Here is a 16,003-nt window from a genome sequence, read left to right as displayed (position 1 = left end):
TGAGCTCTACGGCACAGACCTTGAGTGTTCCAAGTATCTGTGTGGGTTTCATTCGGGTTAACGTGTCGTGTTTCTTCCCCACATGCACACATTTCTCCGCGAGAGAAGTGGCCAAACATCCCACCCCTCTTGGAAAAGAGTCTCGAGACTCCGGTTCTTGATTAATTAATTAAATAAGTGGACGCAATATATTGAACAAAACAACCCACGAGATCCCCTCCTAAGATGTTCAGCTAGTCATCGTGATGAGGCGGAGTTGACGGGATGTCACCCGTTAATTTCAGCGGATCTTATTTCAAATCGCCCTCGCCTGATGACACTGCGGGCATTGTCAAGGCATCTGCCAGGCATGCGCGGGCCTGCCCGCTTCACCGAATGCCATTCACTCCGAGACACACAAACTCATCATTCAGACAGCAAGCTCCACTGCAATGTCTAAACACATTGTGCACCAGAAACCCATTCATACAGTTGATAATATTAAACAATTATAATACTTTCATTTTACGTACCGTCATTCATGCCGGCAGCATACCACAATGCTCATTCTGCAAAGCCTCAAAACATATTCAAGTATATCCAATTAACTACTTGTAAACTAGATTAGGAGGAGCCAAGACAAATCTGCCTTTGTGCCATGTGTAAGAAAACATAAACACGTTATTGTCATGTTTTGTAAAAAGTGACATTGCGAAGACACAGGAACACTGAAATAACCAGCAGGCGCATGCATTACTGTTACGCTCCGAGGATCTGGTAATCATCGCAATGGTTTGGTCATATACGAACTATACTACTACAATAATTAGATTTTACCAGGTAAGGCCCACTGGGCTATATAGCTCTTTTTCAGAAGTGCCCACAAATGACAGCTGAACGAAGTGACTTTTCACGTGGGAATCTGTAGCAGCCAAAAACTCTAAATGCATGTTTTTAAATGTGGAGAGAAAAACCGCAGGACCCGGAGTAAAATCCACGCGACCACGAGGAAAACATGCAAACTCCAAATATCCAGGCGTCAGGGTCAGGATCAAACACACGACCTCCTGTATACGAGGCGAGGGAGATAACACCCCATCACCGCGGCGCGCTCCGAAAACGCGGAGGTCATCTCACCGATTCGCGTCCATCACGGGTGTGTAGGTGTACTCGGGAGGGTAGTAAGGCGGAGGAGGGATGGGCGGCACAAACTCCTCAAAGTCCACCGTCTGGTGCACCAACGAGTTGTGGGTGTTCAAGCAGTCATGCTGGACGTGTGAAGACCGCTGTGGTACAAACTGAGGAGAGCGATAGACCCAACATATTTCTTTAATAATCACACTGACAAATGGCTAATTAATGAAAGGCGTCAAATGGATTTTCATTCAATGCAATAATACCTTTGGTACCAAAATGAACTTTGAGAGATTGTCACAGCCGTATATTAATTAGTATTGTTCCTAAGTGACATAGTGCAGGATTATTATGAATACGTATTTAAGCATCCGCGATGAAACAAATTGTAACAATTGGAGGTCACGATGCGATCCAAGAATAGAGCCTAGCGGCCTGCAGTGATCACACAAAACGATACTCAGGTCATCTCACCGATTCGCGTCATTGGAGCGCCGTCTTTCCGACAGTTCTGTTTCTTCACCTGAGGAAGGCTACTTGTGTTGTGGCCAAAACGTCGTGAGAATTTTATTTTATTATGTTTTATTTTTATTATTTTATTATTTCCCTTCTACGTGACTTTACCGAAAGAAGCAAGAAGATGTGGTGCACTCATTTATACTGCCGGGTGGACAAAGACGGAGGGTGGGAGGGCATTTAAGAAACTTACACTCTCAGTTTCAACTGCCGTGCCGAGTAATAACATCGAACCAGCAACCTCCACATTTGAAGTCCAATGAGCTAACCATTCGCACCACAGCAGCGTCCTCAATACAACACACGGACAATGTATGCCAATAATCGAGTCTTGCGCGCACGATTTAGTCCGCGTATCGTGAATTAATATATATATTTTTAAGGATGAATCACTTCATACTCCTTGGTTCTTTCGGTAAAGTCACGTGAGGTATAAAAATAAAATGAATTTAATCACGACGTTTCGGGCGCAACACAAGCGTCCGTCATCAGGTGGGACAACCACAGCAAAGAAACAATTGCTGAAGTGGGCAAAAGAGCTGCTGTAACAAGAGGCTATATAGGTAAGAGAGGGGGAGGGGGGGAGGAGCCAGGGAGGAGTGAATGAATCACTTCATCGACAGGTTTCCTCATTAGCCCGGCATTGCTACTCGCTGCAACGGGCCACAGGCGGGCGAGGGGGCGTGGTGGGGGCAACGCACCATGTGTATGACGTCGGCGGTGATGATCTGCACGCAGCGCATGGCGGTCGCCAGAGCACACACGATGGTGGCCAGGATGGTGAGGGCGCACACGCTGAACAGGAGATCCTGGCAAAGGCACAGGCGGAAGAACAAAGCAACAAAAATCTCACGATCAATTTCATATGCCGTCGTTCATGCGAATTGCATCTCACAATCGCCGGGGAACCACGGAGACACGAGGCGGAACGGCCGCCGGGCGGTCAGCCGGCGCCGACAATTGCCCCGGAAGAAATCTCTACACACGAAGCGGCGGGTCGCATTAGGCCCGCGAGGCCGTGCAGGCCGTGCAGGCCTCGCGGGCCCCCGCGGCGACGCGAGCGGTGGCTCGAGCCTCCTCGCTCGCACCTTGAGAGCCAGGCGGATGGTGCTGCAGTCCTGCAGGGGGTTGAGGCGCACCGTCTCGCCCAGGTTGGTGCAGCCGCCGGTCTGCTGCCGCTCGCAGCAAACGCACACGCCATCGTCTCCCGGCTTTACCTGCGCACGCACGGACGGACGGACGGACGGACGGACGGACGGACGGACGGACGGACGCGTTATTACTCCGCTGCTGAACTGGCAGAGAACGATTTAACAGCCCACGGCGACAAAGGCGAAGATTCCCCCCGAACAGACTGTTGGGGCAAGTGCTGCTAACGAAGGCCGGCAGCGGCAAAACGAGGGGGTGGGTGGCCAGCTCCATGCCCGGTCGCTCTTTGTCTCCCTCGTGGCGATGTTTACACACCAGGTACTCATTTGCGGCTGAGTCGACCTAGGGGAGGCCCAGGACCGGTTCAGATAATCGTCGCTGGTGTTGTCCGTCAGCGGGAATGGAACTCAGGCCGCTGGGGTGCATAGCGCAGCGCAGCGCTAACCGCGACACCACCGCTCCCCATAAACAACCCACGGAAGTGTGCTCACCAACAGCAGGAAGGCACAACTCCCATCTTGCCTTGCCTGCAGCTCATGTGACCACCACATGTGCATGGAGCATGCTCTGAGCCCTTCTCTGCTGCTGTTTTGTGAGCCGCACACCTACTGTGTGTGCTGTTAAATCCATTTGTGTCCGGTCTGCACGCATCAATTTTATGGGTTTTCTCATCATTTGGATTCAAACGAGCAGTGATCTTTGGGCGTGTGAGTGAACGGGCCCCCATTTCCACAGCAGCAGTGGCGCTTACAAAAACACACGCAGCAATGAAAGCACTCCGATAATAAAGCGTGTTGCCATAAAAATCATCGAGGCACTGATATCACTGACGCACGTGTGCATCAGTGATGCACTCTACACACACCTACAGAGAAACCCTGATATCATGCTGTTTGAGGAGACCAGATATATTAATTGTTAGAAACATGAATACAATGAATTACAAAACAATTACTAATTACGGCAATGGGTGATTTATCGGATGGACATTAAATACGAGATACTAAGAGAAAATACGCAGTGCGGGGAGACACATTACAATTACATTTTACAGCAAAAAATGCTTTGAGATGCAATCGCCTCTATTTGCTTCACACATCCCCACAGCGGGAATCGAATTCACACATCCCCACCGTCGCACAACTGTATTGGTGTGCGTCACGGCGAGCAACAGCAGCCCCATCTCTTTCGGCAGCGCCGCATCACTCATTAGCGCTCGATAGATGAATGTTTACTATCGCGTTTCTCATTCGAGCTCGTCCTGAGACTCATCCACAGCCTGCGGGAGAGCTCCCTCCCACCCCCACCCTCCTGCGCCACGCGCTCCATTCCTGCCGGGTAAATATGCACGCAGCCCAGAGCATTCATTTTCAGCCGGGATTACCTCCGTCGGATCAACCTCTCATTTGGGATTCTCGAAATGCAAACGGGGCGCAGCTGGTCTTTCCCGAGCACCGCTCAAGCCAGGTGCTCCGTGTTGCGAAAGCCCTGGGTGCGTGATGGCAGCAGCAGCAGCAGCAGCATTTCCCTCCACTGACAAGTTAAACCCCTGCTCAAGGACGGCTGAGCCACGTGCACTCCGGGTTGAAGCACGTCCCACCACCGGCTTCGTGTGCCGCCACAAGCAGTAAAATAATTTTCTCAAAGGATCTTCCCCACCGCGCCTCTACAATGCACGCGCAGAGTGTGAACTTGCGAAAAATGACATCATATACGCAAACGTTTCCTCAATACAACCACTTCAATGGGTGACATCTGTTTACGTACAACTCTACTTGGAGATTTTGTCATTCTTGGGAAGTAAAATGCGCGAGAGAAAGAAAAAACTAACGAGCGACGATGATCACGCCACGCGTATTTTTTTTTGTAAAACGGCCATTCTCATTCACCACGGAATCGTGCATTGTCCGACACACCGTGCACAGCAGCATTGTCAACGGTGTAAATGTGCCGGTGAGCAACGGGTAAAGCGCACGCCAGCACTGCTCAGAACGACCAAACAACCTCACACCGGCGCGCGTCTTGCAGGGGCAGGTCCTATTCCTAGGACGACGTTTCCACAGCGACGGGAGCGGCGGTGAACGTGGGCTTGCAGGACAAATAGCTTTCATTGCACGGGACCTCTACATTGACCTTTCGACCACTGAGTATCGACCGGAATTTCGCGGTGACCCTAGCCCAGCGGGGTTGGTTCTCAGAGCGCGTTTTGCCCCCGGTACCACCGGGTGCTCTGCGACGGTCCAGGTTGATCCGGACGATAATGACCAACGGCAATCCCTTTTGTTTCGCACATTGTTTAAAAATTTCAACATTGATTGAGGTAAAACTACACTGATTAAACCACCGTAACCTTAAGATCTAAATGCCACCCCCACGCCCTCCAAAAAAAAAAAACCCTCATAGCTGCGTTCAACCTTCAAATTGGCTACGTACGGTGTGAAAGAAGTTCAACATACAAACATACATTCTATGAATCATTTTGTAGTCCTGGTTTTTAAGAGAGAAGTTAATTCTTTTTGTCACCAGGAGTGGGGTGGAGGGGGGGGGGGGTAGCGGCTGTGTGGGACCCGTGGAAATGTTTGCATCGGCTGAGTGGTCCGCGGGCCAAAACACGTTTTGAGAACCGCTGCCCTCGTCCGCTCGCTGTGTGCACCCACCAGCTGGCAGTGCGTGAGCGAATTGACGAGCTGCGCGTTCTGGCACGACAGGATGGAGCCCGCCAGGTTGAGCATGACGCACACGCCGGACAGCAGCGTGAAGAACGTCACCTGGGACAGGCGGCACCAGCACACACGCAAGGGCAGAGACAGAGAAGGATAAGTGAAGGCAGTACACGTATGCTGGCATTTTAGAGCGGGGCTCTACTCGATTTTAAGACAACGATGACACTCTACCGTCAAGATAACACGAAAATATTTTGGACAAAAGTCTCACCTCTTGCCACGTGCGCCGCTGGGTGGGAGACAATGGGTGGGTGGGTGGGGTGGGGTGGGGGGCTTGATGATGTCATCGACATCATAAGCCACGTGGCGCTGGGAGTGTGGCCATTTTTTATTAAACGGCCTTGGTTAATATTGAACACCCAAAAAAAGTTGTCGATTATAAATTTTAGTCGATTACTTTTCATTGAAGCGGCTCATCGGCTCTAATTGGTTTTGCGATGCGCAAGGGGGCGTAATTTATGTGTTGGGGGTGGGGGGGGAGTTCACACCAAGGGTTTAGAGTCGGCGTGCGGCTTAATGTTTCACACGGCTAGGATCGAACCGATGTCAACCGTGTGAGCTGTGGCTGGGAATTTAATTCATGTTTTCGAGTTTGTAGCGCTACGTCCAAACTACCACCGATCCACACGTACATACACACACACACGCTTCCACACCAAGTTAGCTTATGCATCAGTGGGTACCAGGATGGGAATGATGAATTGATTCTTGGTAACTATTGAGATGTAAGCTCAAGATACACGCGTCAAAGTGCGTGGGCAAGAGTCGATGTGTTCATATGCACCGTGTGTTTCTTGGGCTAGTGTCACAACTGCAGCCAAGAGACACTACTGTACACTGTAATGTAAAACAAGAATAACATTCTTGAATTTAGTTATGACGCTTAGTCGCAACAATACATCGCATCTCTGGGGTGAGTGAATTATTCTACACCCGCGCCACATATATGACTCGGAAACGAACCCAAATCATCAGCATCACAGTAGTGCGCGCTCACCACTACACTACCGCTCCCCAACACACGACAGAGACAAAGTTCCCACCCCCCTCTCCCCAGTATAGCCTCAACAGACCATTGGGGCAAGTGCTGTGAGCGAGTAGCACCTACAGTGAGGGAAAAAAGTATTTGATCCCCTGCTGATTTTGTACGTTTGCCCACTGACAAAGAAATGATCAGTCTATAATTTTAATGGTAGGTTTATTTGAACAGTGAGAGACAGAATAACAACAAAAAAATCCAAAAGAACGCATGTCAAAAATGTTATAAATTGATTTGCATTTTAATGAGGAAAAATAAGTATTTGACCCATCTGCAAAGCATGACTTAGTACTTGGTGGCAAAACCCTTGTTGGCAATCACAGAGGTCAGACGTTTCTTGTAGTTGGCCACCAGGTTTGCACACATCTCAGGAGGGATTTTGTCCCACTCCTCTTTGCAGATCTTCTCAAAGTTATTAAGGTTTCGAGGCTGACGTTTGGCAACTCGAACTTTCAGCTCCCTCCACATATTTTCTATGGGATAATGGTCTGGAGGCTGGCTAGGCCACTCCAGGGACCTTAATGTGCTTCTTCTTGAGCCACTCCTTTGTTGCCTTGGCCGTGTGTTTTGGGTCATTGTCATGCTGGAATACCCATCCACGACCCATTTTCAATGCCCTGGCTGAGGGAAGGAGGTTCTCACCCAAGATTTGACGGTACATGGCCCCATCCATCGTCCCTTTGATGCGGTGAAGTTGTCCTGTCCCCTTAGCAGAAAAACACCCCCAAAGCATAATGTTTCCACCTCCATGTTTGACGGTGGGGATGGTGTTCTTGGGGTCATAGGCAGCATTCCTCCTCCTCCAAACACGGCGAGTTGAGTTGATGCCAAAGAGCTCCATTTTGGTCTCATCTGACCACAACACTTTCACCCAGTTCTCCTCTGAATCATTCAGATGTTCATTGGCAAACTTCAGACGGGCATGTACATGTGCTTTCTTGAGCAGGGGGACCTTGCGGGCACTGCAGGATTTCAGTCCTTCAGTGCATAGTGTGTTACCAATTGTTTTCTTGGTGACTATGGTCCCAGCTGCCTTGAGATCATTGACAAGATCCTCCCGTGTAGTTCTGGGCTGATTCGTCACCGTTCTCATGATCATTGCAACTCCATGAGGTGAGATCTTGCATGGAGCCCCAGGCCGAGGGAGATTGACAGTTCTTTTGTGTTTCTTCCATTTGCGAATAATCGCACCAGCTGTTGTCACCTTCTCACCAAGCTGCTTGGCAATGGTCTTGTAGCCCATTCCAGCCTTGTGTAGGTCTACAATCTTGTCCCTGACATCCTTGGAGAGCTCTTTGATTTTGGCCATGGTGGAAAGTTTGGAATCTGATTGATTGCTTCTGTGGACAGGTGTCTTTTATACAGGTAACAAGCTGAGATTAGGAGCACTCCCTTTAAGAGTGTGCTCCCAATCTCAGCTCGTTACCCGTATAAAAGACACCTGGGAGCCAGAAATCGTTCTGATTGAGAGGGGGTCAAATACTTATTTACCTCATTAAAATGCAAATCAATTTATAACATTTTTGACATGCGTTTTTCTGGATTTTGTTGTTGTTATTCTGTCTCTCGCTGTTCAAATAAACCGGCCATTAAAATTATAGACTGATCATTTCTTTGTCAGTGGGCAAACGTACAAAATCAGCAGGGGATCAAATACTTTTTTCCCTCACTGTATGAAGGCCTCAACGGCACAAGAAGGCAGGTGGGTGGCCAGCACCATGCACCAATAGCTACGAACCAGTGAGCACCCATGGATACTTGAGACGGGGGGAGGGTGGGGAGAGTGGTGCCAATTATTTTTAATCAATGCAGCAAAGCCGCTTGTGAAGAATCCGCACGGCTGGAAATGTCACATAGCGCAGTCGCCTGTAACGCCCAGTGGCCACCACAACGAGGGTGAGCCGGGCGCTTTAAAGCGACCGCTCGCCTCGACGTCAAAGGCAATGGCCGGGGCACGACTGCGGCAGGCAACCAACGCTCCCCTCCACCGACGTCTTCCCAGACGGCTCCGCCGACGAGATGTGTGGAGCACCCCCCAACTGTGATTCCATCGCGGTGCATAAGCAATGGGGCGAGATGTGCGGCGAGCACGAAGTGGCCAATTGCGTGTGCGCGTGTGTGGGAGGCGAACCTAGCGGGCTCCGATGAAAATGCCAAAATGTGTATCAGCGGATGCGCTGTTGTTCTTTCCATAATACCCTTCTTCCCTGACCCATGCACGCCCCAGGGTCCCCCGTGGCTATGCTTTTGTGTGTTGATTAGTTTGTGTGAGAAGCTCCGTTTTCTATGTCCCGAGATGATTTCTGGTGGATTGCCATTAAAGTGCAAAAGGCGCGGTCGCAATCCTCATCGCTTTCGCTCTGTGGTGATTAATCAATCGGCATTCGTCGCCGCCAAATGAATCCATGCAGTCTCAATTCGGTTTTAGCTAATAACTTTGTCGACCCACCGCTGGATGAGAGTCTTACCCATGCTACGTCGGTAATATTCTGTACTCTGCTGTGGTGCCCTTAGTTAACCTCCGGTGTAACACGGCGGGCGCAATTAAATTAATGATTATCGACAGCTCGTCAATCTGCTCTTTGATAAAGGTCGAGCGATGGCGTGACAATTGTGGGGGTTGCTTGACCATACTTCACCACATCGGTCAGTGCGGGTTTATTGAAGGGAGGGGAGCCAAGGACCACTTTGAGATCACACTCATACCGCTGATGTCAACCGATGCCAGAAATTGAACTCAGGGGTCATTGGGTTCACAGCGCAGAGCTCTAACCACTAAGCGCCGTGCCACCGCTTACTCCGTTACTCATGCACAAATAAATCTGTTCGCTCCAAATGTGGCAGACTTCGAAATTTGACAAATTGCTGCATGCATGGCAACCTCACGTTAATTTATTTTAATCAGCAGAAAGGCTGAAACTGTGCCATCGATCATTTTCATTTTTCTGCCCTCCTTTAATTACAGAAGGCTCAATTATTCCCATGACGGGTTGTAGGAAACGGTGGGAGGAGACGCAAATACATATATGAATATTTCACCATATCCTGCGTAAAATCACATTGGGTTTTAGCGCTATTCACTGCACACGCAACAAAAAAAAACCCCAAATTTAATTATGCTTAGTCTATGGCCAATTTAGCCCTTGCGAGTAAGTAATGGCTTACGAGAGCAGTTAAAAAATACATCAAAAGGAGGTGCGAAGGCGAAGGCACCCAGCAGCAATTCAGCCCCAGCACGAATCCCCTTTTGTTCTCGGGTGACACAGCACGGGTGGGGGGGGGGGGATCTGCATCGACCGGGCCCCATTCAGCCAATCACCAGCCAACACCAGTGACCACACGAGGCATTTGGACGTATCGAAAAATAAATTTGCCGCAGCAGATATTAGAACCTCCATTCCTATCGGCTTTCTGTTACCGAGCATTAGATTTTGTTGGGCAATAATCCCATATATATAAAAAAAAATGATGGAAATTGCAGCCCGAGCTTAATTTATTCTGCAGATCTCCGCGCAAGCCTCTCTGAAGTGAGCACATTACAGTGTTGTCATTCCATGCCCTGGGCTGTAGTTGAGTGTGCTCCGTACTTAATCGGCAGACCGTATTTTTTAAACGCATCTCTTAAAGATAAATTTCGAGTTGAAACAACGAAATGCGCAAACCTTCATTTCGTTCATTTGTTAACATCTCAGCCCGTGGAAAAATCCATCATTGTAAGCAAGAGATGTAAGCTATTTCCATGGTGCCTGCAGAACAGGAGCCTATTTGCATGGTAATGGCATATAATCTACACAGCTGATGCGAATGGAAAGCTGGAATTCCGCAGATAACAGCAGGAACAGACAACAGAGAAGAACCGTAATGGGTTTTTCTCAAACCGTTCGAGCTGCCCGACACCAATTCAACATTTTTTTTGGGCTGGTCATTAGTCAACGCTGCTTTACAATCAAAAGGAATGCTGCCCAATTACCTCTGCCAATAACAAGACTAAGTAAATTACTGGCTCAGCCATGACACAGCAACGGTGTGCAAAATCGTTACCGTTATAACTTTGAGGGATTGCAAGCCGTGAACCCGCTGTCTACGCGACATCCAGAACCTATGCGGCGAGGCGGTGCCGTGTGATCATTTCAAGGGTCAATAATAAAATAAGTATTACTTTGTGGAGTCCCCTAGTATCAGGGGGACTGGAGAGGGCTGACCTCCCCACCCTCCTGTCGAAGGCTCAGACCCTCTTCTAAATTGTACCGTTTAAAGTTTGTTTAAACATTCCCTGTGTCGTGATCCCCACCCCTGTGTGTTTCGTATGCCCCACTACAGGGTTCACTCTGTGTGAAGTCAGCAGTAGTTATCCCTCCAGCCCCTTCCATCGTCACGGCGAAATCTCCCCACTGGCTCAGGTCCACCAACGGAGATGGGCATCGATGATGCTTGTTTTAGAAGTACGGTAGAGGCCGTTTGGCAATTTGTCATGAAGCTAACGTATCCTGCAAGGTGGCTCAGCAGAAGGTTCCAAATTCAAATCGATGAAATGGGTACAACCTTTGTGGGGAAATCAACAGCGATTGTCCTATGGGTTACACTCACCCCCACCAGAGGAATGAGGAATTTCCACCAATAGCTCAGACCGGTAAACGGCAGATAACCTGCCGCCTCATGCTCATGTGAGCTTGACTTGTCACTACACGCGTACATGAGTAATTTCATGATTCACCCCACCATCGACGATTCAATACATTTTACGAAATTTAGGACAGCGAATGATATTTTTTAAAAAATCGATTCCTTTGTGCCATAATTTTTTACATGTTTGCATCGTTTATTTTGTTGTCCTATTATAGTTTTATTCACTCACTTCAAAATTGACATTTGCAGAAATTAAAAAAATACGTCTATTCTTATACAAGCACGACTCAATGCATATACCATGAGCCTGGAGAATCAATGTTAATCGATTAATCGATGATGGATCATTGTTTTACCCCTCCCCAGTTTATATAAAACGCTGCCACTCGTTCCTAATTGTTGCACGGCTACAAACCCACACATACCGGCATGCATGCAAGACACCCACCAGCTTGTATTTAAAAATAAAGCATCCAACAAGGGAATACCCGGACATAAAAAAAACAATGCAAAGCCAGCGTTGTTTGACAGTTCACAATGTACGTCCACGCATGAACAATAAGATGACATCGCTCGGGTTATGGTGGCCAAAACAACCACAGAATGAAAGCACCCACAAAGAGGGCAGGCAATGTAGTTGATTTTTTTTTTTACGGTTGCTGCGCACAGGCCTGAAGGCCCAAAATACCAGGCGACCAGCAACAAACAGCACGATTAAAATTGCAAGAGATAAGAGTGAACACGTGTCTTGAGTGGAGTCAAGATTATATAATAACTTGGGAGCACGGACGACTGGAGGGAATCTCAAAGTGTGTGCGAGTGAGAGGTAATAAGCAGAACAGAAAGATATTTTGACCTGCAGTGTGGTAGTTGAACACAGCATCGATAAGACGAAACGAGCACTGTTAATTGTGCAGACAAAATTAGCAATGAAGTGTTTTATTATTGAAGTCAACGATCACTGTGAGTGGACCAAACATGACCGGGCATGGTGATGACTGTGACTACTGCCCTCTAAAGAGCAAATCACAACCAGACTGCGACAAGACGAAATTATAGAGTCCGAGTGAAAGTGCAGTCCAACATAATTTTGTAACCTCCTGAGAGACTGGGGCACACCGTGGAAAATCAAAACATGTGGAGTGACGTTAAAAGGATCATTACGGCGCGTAGAGCCAATTGCCGTAGAAATGGGCGCAGAGGCGAACACACCGTGCAGTACCATTCAGTGGGCCACTAGGGGCATGGTACTGGGTGCGAGCAGAAGAGAGCCAGATGAGTCTTACCGGCAGAGTAGGCGATATCAGTCTCCGCCAGAGCCGCAGGTAATCGCCACAGAGTCGGTCACTGGGGGAGTGTGGTGGGGGCAGCTGGCCGTAGGGGGGAGGGCATGTGAGCACGAGTCACCCTGGCACAGGGTTGGGCACGTGATGGGCCGGGGTGAGGAACGTGGGCCAAAGGCGAACGAGGGGACACGGGAAGAGTAGCCGAGAAACGTCTGGAGAGTTCCTGGTTAAGGGCGGAGGCAGATAGGGGAACAGGTGCGGTGTAGCCTGGAATATTCCAGAGGTAGGCGCGGCCGAGGGTGGAGCCAGGCCGCGCCGGGTAGGATAAAAAGGGAGCTCCGATCGTATATCGGGGCTGTCTGCAGGTGAAGTGGAAATCAAGTGCCACGTCTCCGTCTTGGACATCGTGGGTCAGGCAGCACGTTGGCTGCTCTGACCCGGTTATAGTTACCCCGTATGCGAGAGAGATAGGTGTATTGTGGTGCCGTGTGTAACAAGAGAGAGAGATAGGTGTATTGTGGTGCCGTGTGTAACAAGAGAGAGAGATAGGTGTATTTAGTCCCGTGTGTAACAAGAGAGAGAGATAGGTGTATTGTGGTGCCGTGTGTAACAAGAGAGAGAGAGATAGGTGTATTGTGGTCCCGTGTGTAACAAGAGAGAGAGAGAGATAGGTGTATTGTGGTCCCGTGTGTAACAAGAGAGAGAGATAGGTGTATTGTGGTCCCGTGTGTAACAAGAGAGAGAGAGATAGGTGTATTGTGGTCCCGTGTGTAACAAGAGAGAGAGAGATAGGTGTATTGTGGTCCCGTGTGTAACAAGAGAGAGAGATAGGTGTATTGTGGTCCCGTGTGTAACAAGAGAGAGAGATAGGTGTATTGTGGTGCCGTGTGTAACAAGAGAGAGAGATAGGTGTATTGTGGTCCCGTGTGTAACAAGAGTGAGAGATAGGTGTATTGTGGTCCCGTGTGTAACAAGAGTGAGAGATAGGTGTATTGTGGTCCCGTGTGTAACAAGAGAGAGAGATAGGTGTATTGTGGTGCCGTGTGTAACAAGAGTGAGAGATAGGTGTATTGTGGTCCCGTGTGTAACAAGAGAGAGAGATAGGTGTATTGTGGTCCCGTGTGTAACAAGAGTGAGAGATAGGTGTATTGTGGTCCCGTGTGTAACAAGAGAGAGAGATAGGTGTATTGTGGTCCCGTGTGTAACAAGAGAGAGAGATAGGTGTATTGTGGTCCCGTGTGTAACAAGAGTGAGAGAGATAGGTGTATTGTGGTCCCGTGTGTAACAAGAGAGAGAGATAGGTGTATTGTGGTCCCGTGTGTAACAAGAGAGAGAGAGATAGGTGTATTGTAGTCCCGTGTGTAACAAGAGAGAGAGAGATAGGTGTATTGTGGTCCCGTGTGTAACAAGAGTGAGAGATAGGTGTATTGTGGTCCCGTGTGTAACAAGAGAGAGAGATAGGTGTATTGTGGTCCCGTGTGTAACAAGAGAGAGAGATAGGTGTATTGTGGTCCCGTGTGTAACAAGAGAGAGAGATAGGTGTATTGTGGTCCTATGTGTAACAAGAGTGAGAGATAGGTGTATTGTGGTCCCGTGTGTAACAAGAGTGAGAGATAGGTGTATTGTGGTCCCGTGTGTAACAAGAGTGAGAGATAGGTGTATTTAGTCCCGTGTGTAACAAGAGTGAGAGATAGGTGTATTGTGGTCCCGTGTGTAACAAGAGTGAGAGATAGGTGTATTTAGTCCCGTGTGTAACAAGAGTGAGAGATAGGTGTATTGTGGTCCCGTGTGTAACAAGAGTGAGAGATAGGTGTATTTAGTCCCGTGTGTAACAAGAGTGAGAGATAGGTGTATTGTGGTCCCGTGTGTAACAAGAGTGAGAGATAGGTGTATTTAGTCCCGTGTGTAACAAGAGTGAGAGATAGGTGTATTGTGGTCCCGTGTGTAACAAGAGTGAGAGATAGGTGTATTGTGGTCCCGTGTGTAACAAGAGTGAGAGATAGGTGTATTGTGGTCCCGTGTGTAACAAGAGTGAGAGAGAGATAGGTGTATTGTGGTCCTATGTGTAACAAGAGAGAGAGATAGGTGTATTGTGGTCCCGTGTGTAACAAGAGAGAGAGAGATAGGTGTATTTAGTCCCGTGTGTAACAAGAGTGAGAGATAGGTGTATTGTGGTCCCGTGTGTAACAAGAGTGAGAGATAGGTGTATTGTGGTCCCGTGTGTAACAAGAGTGAGAGATAGGTGTATTGTGGTGCCGTGTGTAACAAGAGTGAGAGATAGGTGTATTGTGGTGCCGTGTGTAACAAGAGAGAGAGAGATAGGTGTATTGTGGTGCCGTGTGTAACAAGAGTGAGAGATAGGTGTATTGTGGTCCCGTGTGTAACAAGAGAGAGAGAGATAGGTGTATTGTGGTCCCGTGTGTAACAAGAGAGAGAGATAGGTGTATTTAGTCCCGTGTGTAACAAGAGTGAGAGATAGGTGTATTGTGGTCCCGTGTGTAACAAGAGAGAGAGAGATAGGTGTATTGTGGTGCCGTGTGTAACAAGAGTGAGAGATAGGTGTATTGTGGTCCCGTGTGTAACAAGAGAGAGAGAGATAGGTGTATTGTGGTCCCGTGTGTAACAAGAGAGAGAGATAGGTGTATTTAGTCCCGTGTGTAACAAGAGTGAGAGATAGGTGTATTGTGGTCCCGTGTGTAACAAGAGTGAGAGATAGGTGTATTGTGGTCCCGTGTGTAACAAGAGAGAGAGATAGGTGTATTGTGGTCCCGTGTGTAACAAGAGTGAGACATAGGTGTATTGTGGTCCCGTGTGTAACAAGAGTGAGAGATAGGTGTATTTAGTCCCGTGTGTAACAAGAGAGAGAGAGATAGGTGTATTGTGGTCCCGTGTGTAACAAGAGAGAGATATAGGTGTATTTAGTCCCGTGTGTAACAAGAGAGAGAGAGATAGGTGTATTGTGGTCCCGTGTGTAACAAGAGAGAGAGATAGGTGTATTGTGGTCCCGTGTGTAACAAGAGTGAGAGATAGGTGTATTGTGGTCCCGTGTGTAACAAGAGAGAGAGATAGGTGTATTGTGGTCCCGTGTGTAACAAGAGTGAGAGATAGGTGTATTTAGTCCCGTGTGTAACAAGAGTGAGAGATAGGTGTATTGTGGTCCCGTGTGTAACAAGAGTGAGAGATAGGTGTATTTAGTCCCGTGTGTAACAAGAGTGAGAGATAGGTGTATTGTGGTCCCGTGTGTAACAAGAGAGAGAGATAGGTGTATTGTAGTCCCGTGTGTAACAAGAGTGAGAGATAGGTGTATTTAGTCCCGTGTGTAACAAGAGTGAGAGATAGGTGTATTGTGGTCCCGTGTGTAACAAGAGTGAGAGATAGGTGTATTTAGTCCCGTGTGTAATAAGAGTGAGAGATAGGTGTATTGTGGTCCCGTGTGTAACAAGAGTGAGAGATAGGTGTATTGTGGTCCCGTGTGTAACACGAGAGAGAGATAGGTGTATTGTGGTCCCGTGTGTAACAAGAGTGAGAGATAGGTGTATTGTGGTCCCGTG

General features: G+C 48.3%; 1 protein-coding gene across 3 annotated transcripts in view; it reads right to left on the bottom strand.

Moving 5' to 3' along the window:
* LOC116941764 (uncharacterized) overlaps positions 1-16,003 on the bottom strand; it is a 78,598-nt gene that overhangs the window by 20,454 nt on the left and 42,141 nt on the right. For all 3 annotated transcript variants that reach the window (XM_076066452.1, XM_032953140.2, XM_076066460.1), the window contains 4 exons: positions 5,436-5,546; positions 2,718-2,846; positions 2,331-2,438; positions 1,117-1,277 (listed from right to left, as the gene is read on the bottom strand). In XM_076066452.1, the coding sequence (XP_075922567.1) occupies positions 1,117-1,277; positions 2,331-2,438; positions 2,718-2,846; positions 5,436-5,546 (509 nt within the window). The remainder of the gene's footprint in view (positions 1-1,116; positions 1,278-2,330; positions 2,439-2,717; positions 2,847-5,435; positions 5,547-16,003) is intronic.

Source organism: Petromyzon marinus, chromosome 1 (genome assembly GCF_048934315.1).
Source record: "Petromyzon marinus isolate PM22_M1 ecotype Great Lakes invasive population chromosome 1, UKy_Petmar_22M1.pri1.0, whole genome shotgun sequence".
NCBI lineage: Eukaryota > Metazoa > Chordata > Hyperoartia > Petromyzontiformes > Petromyzontidae > Petromyzon > Petromyzon marinus.
The sequence above is the reverse complement of the archived record's forward strand: the minus strand, read 5'-3'. Positions and strand labels throughout refer to the sequence as shown.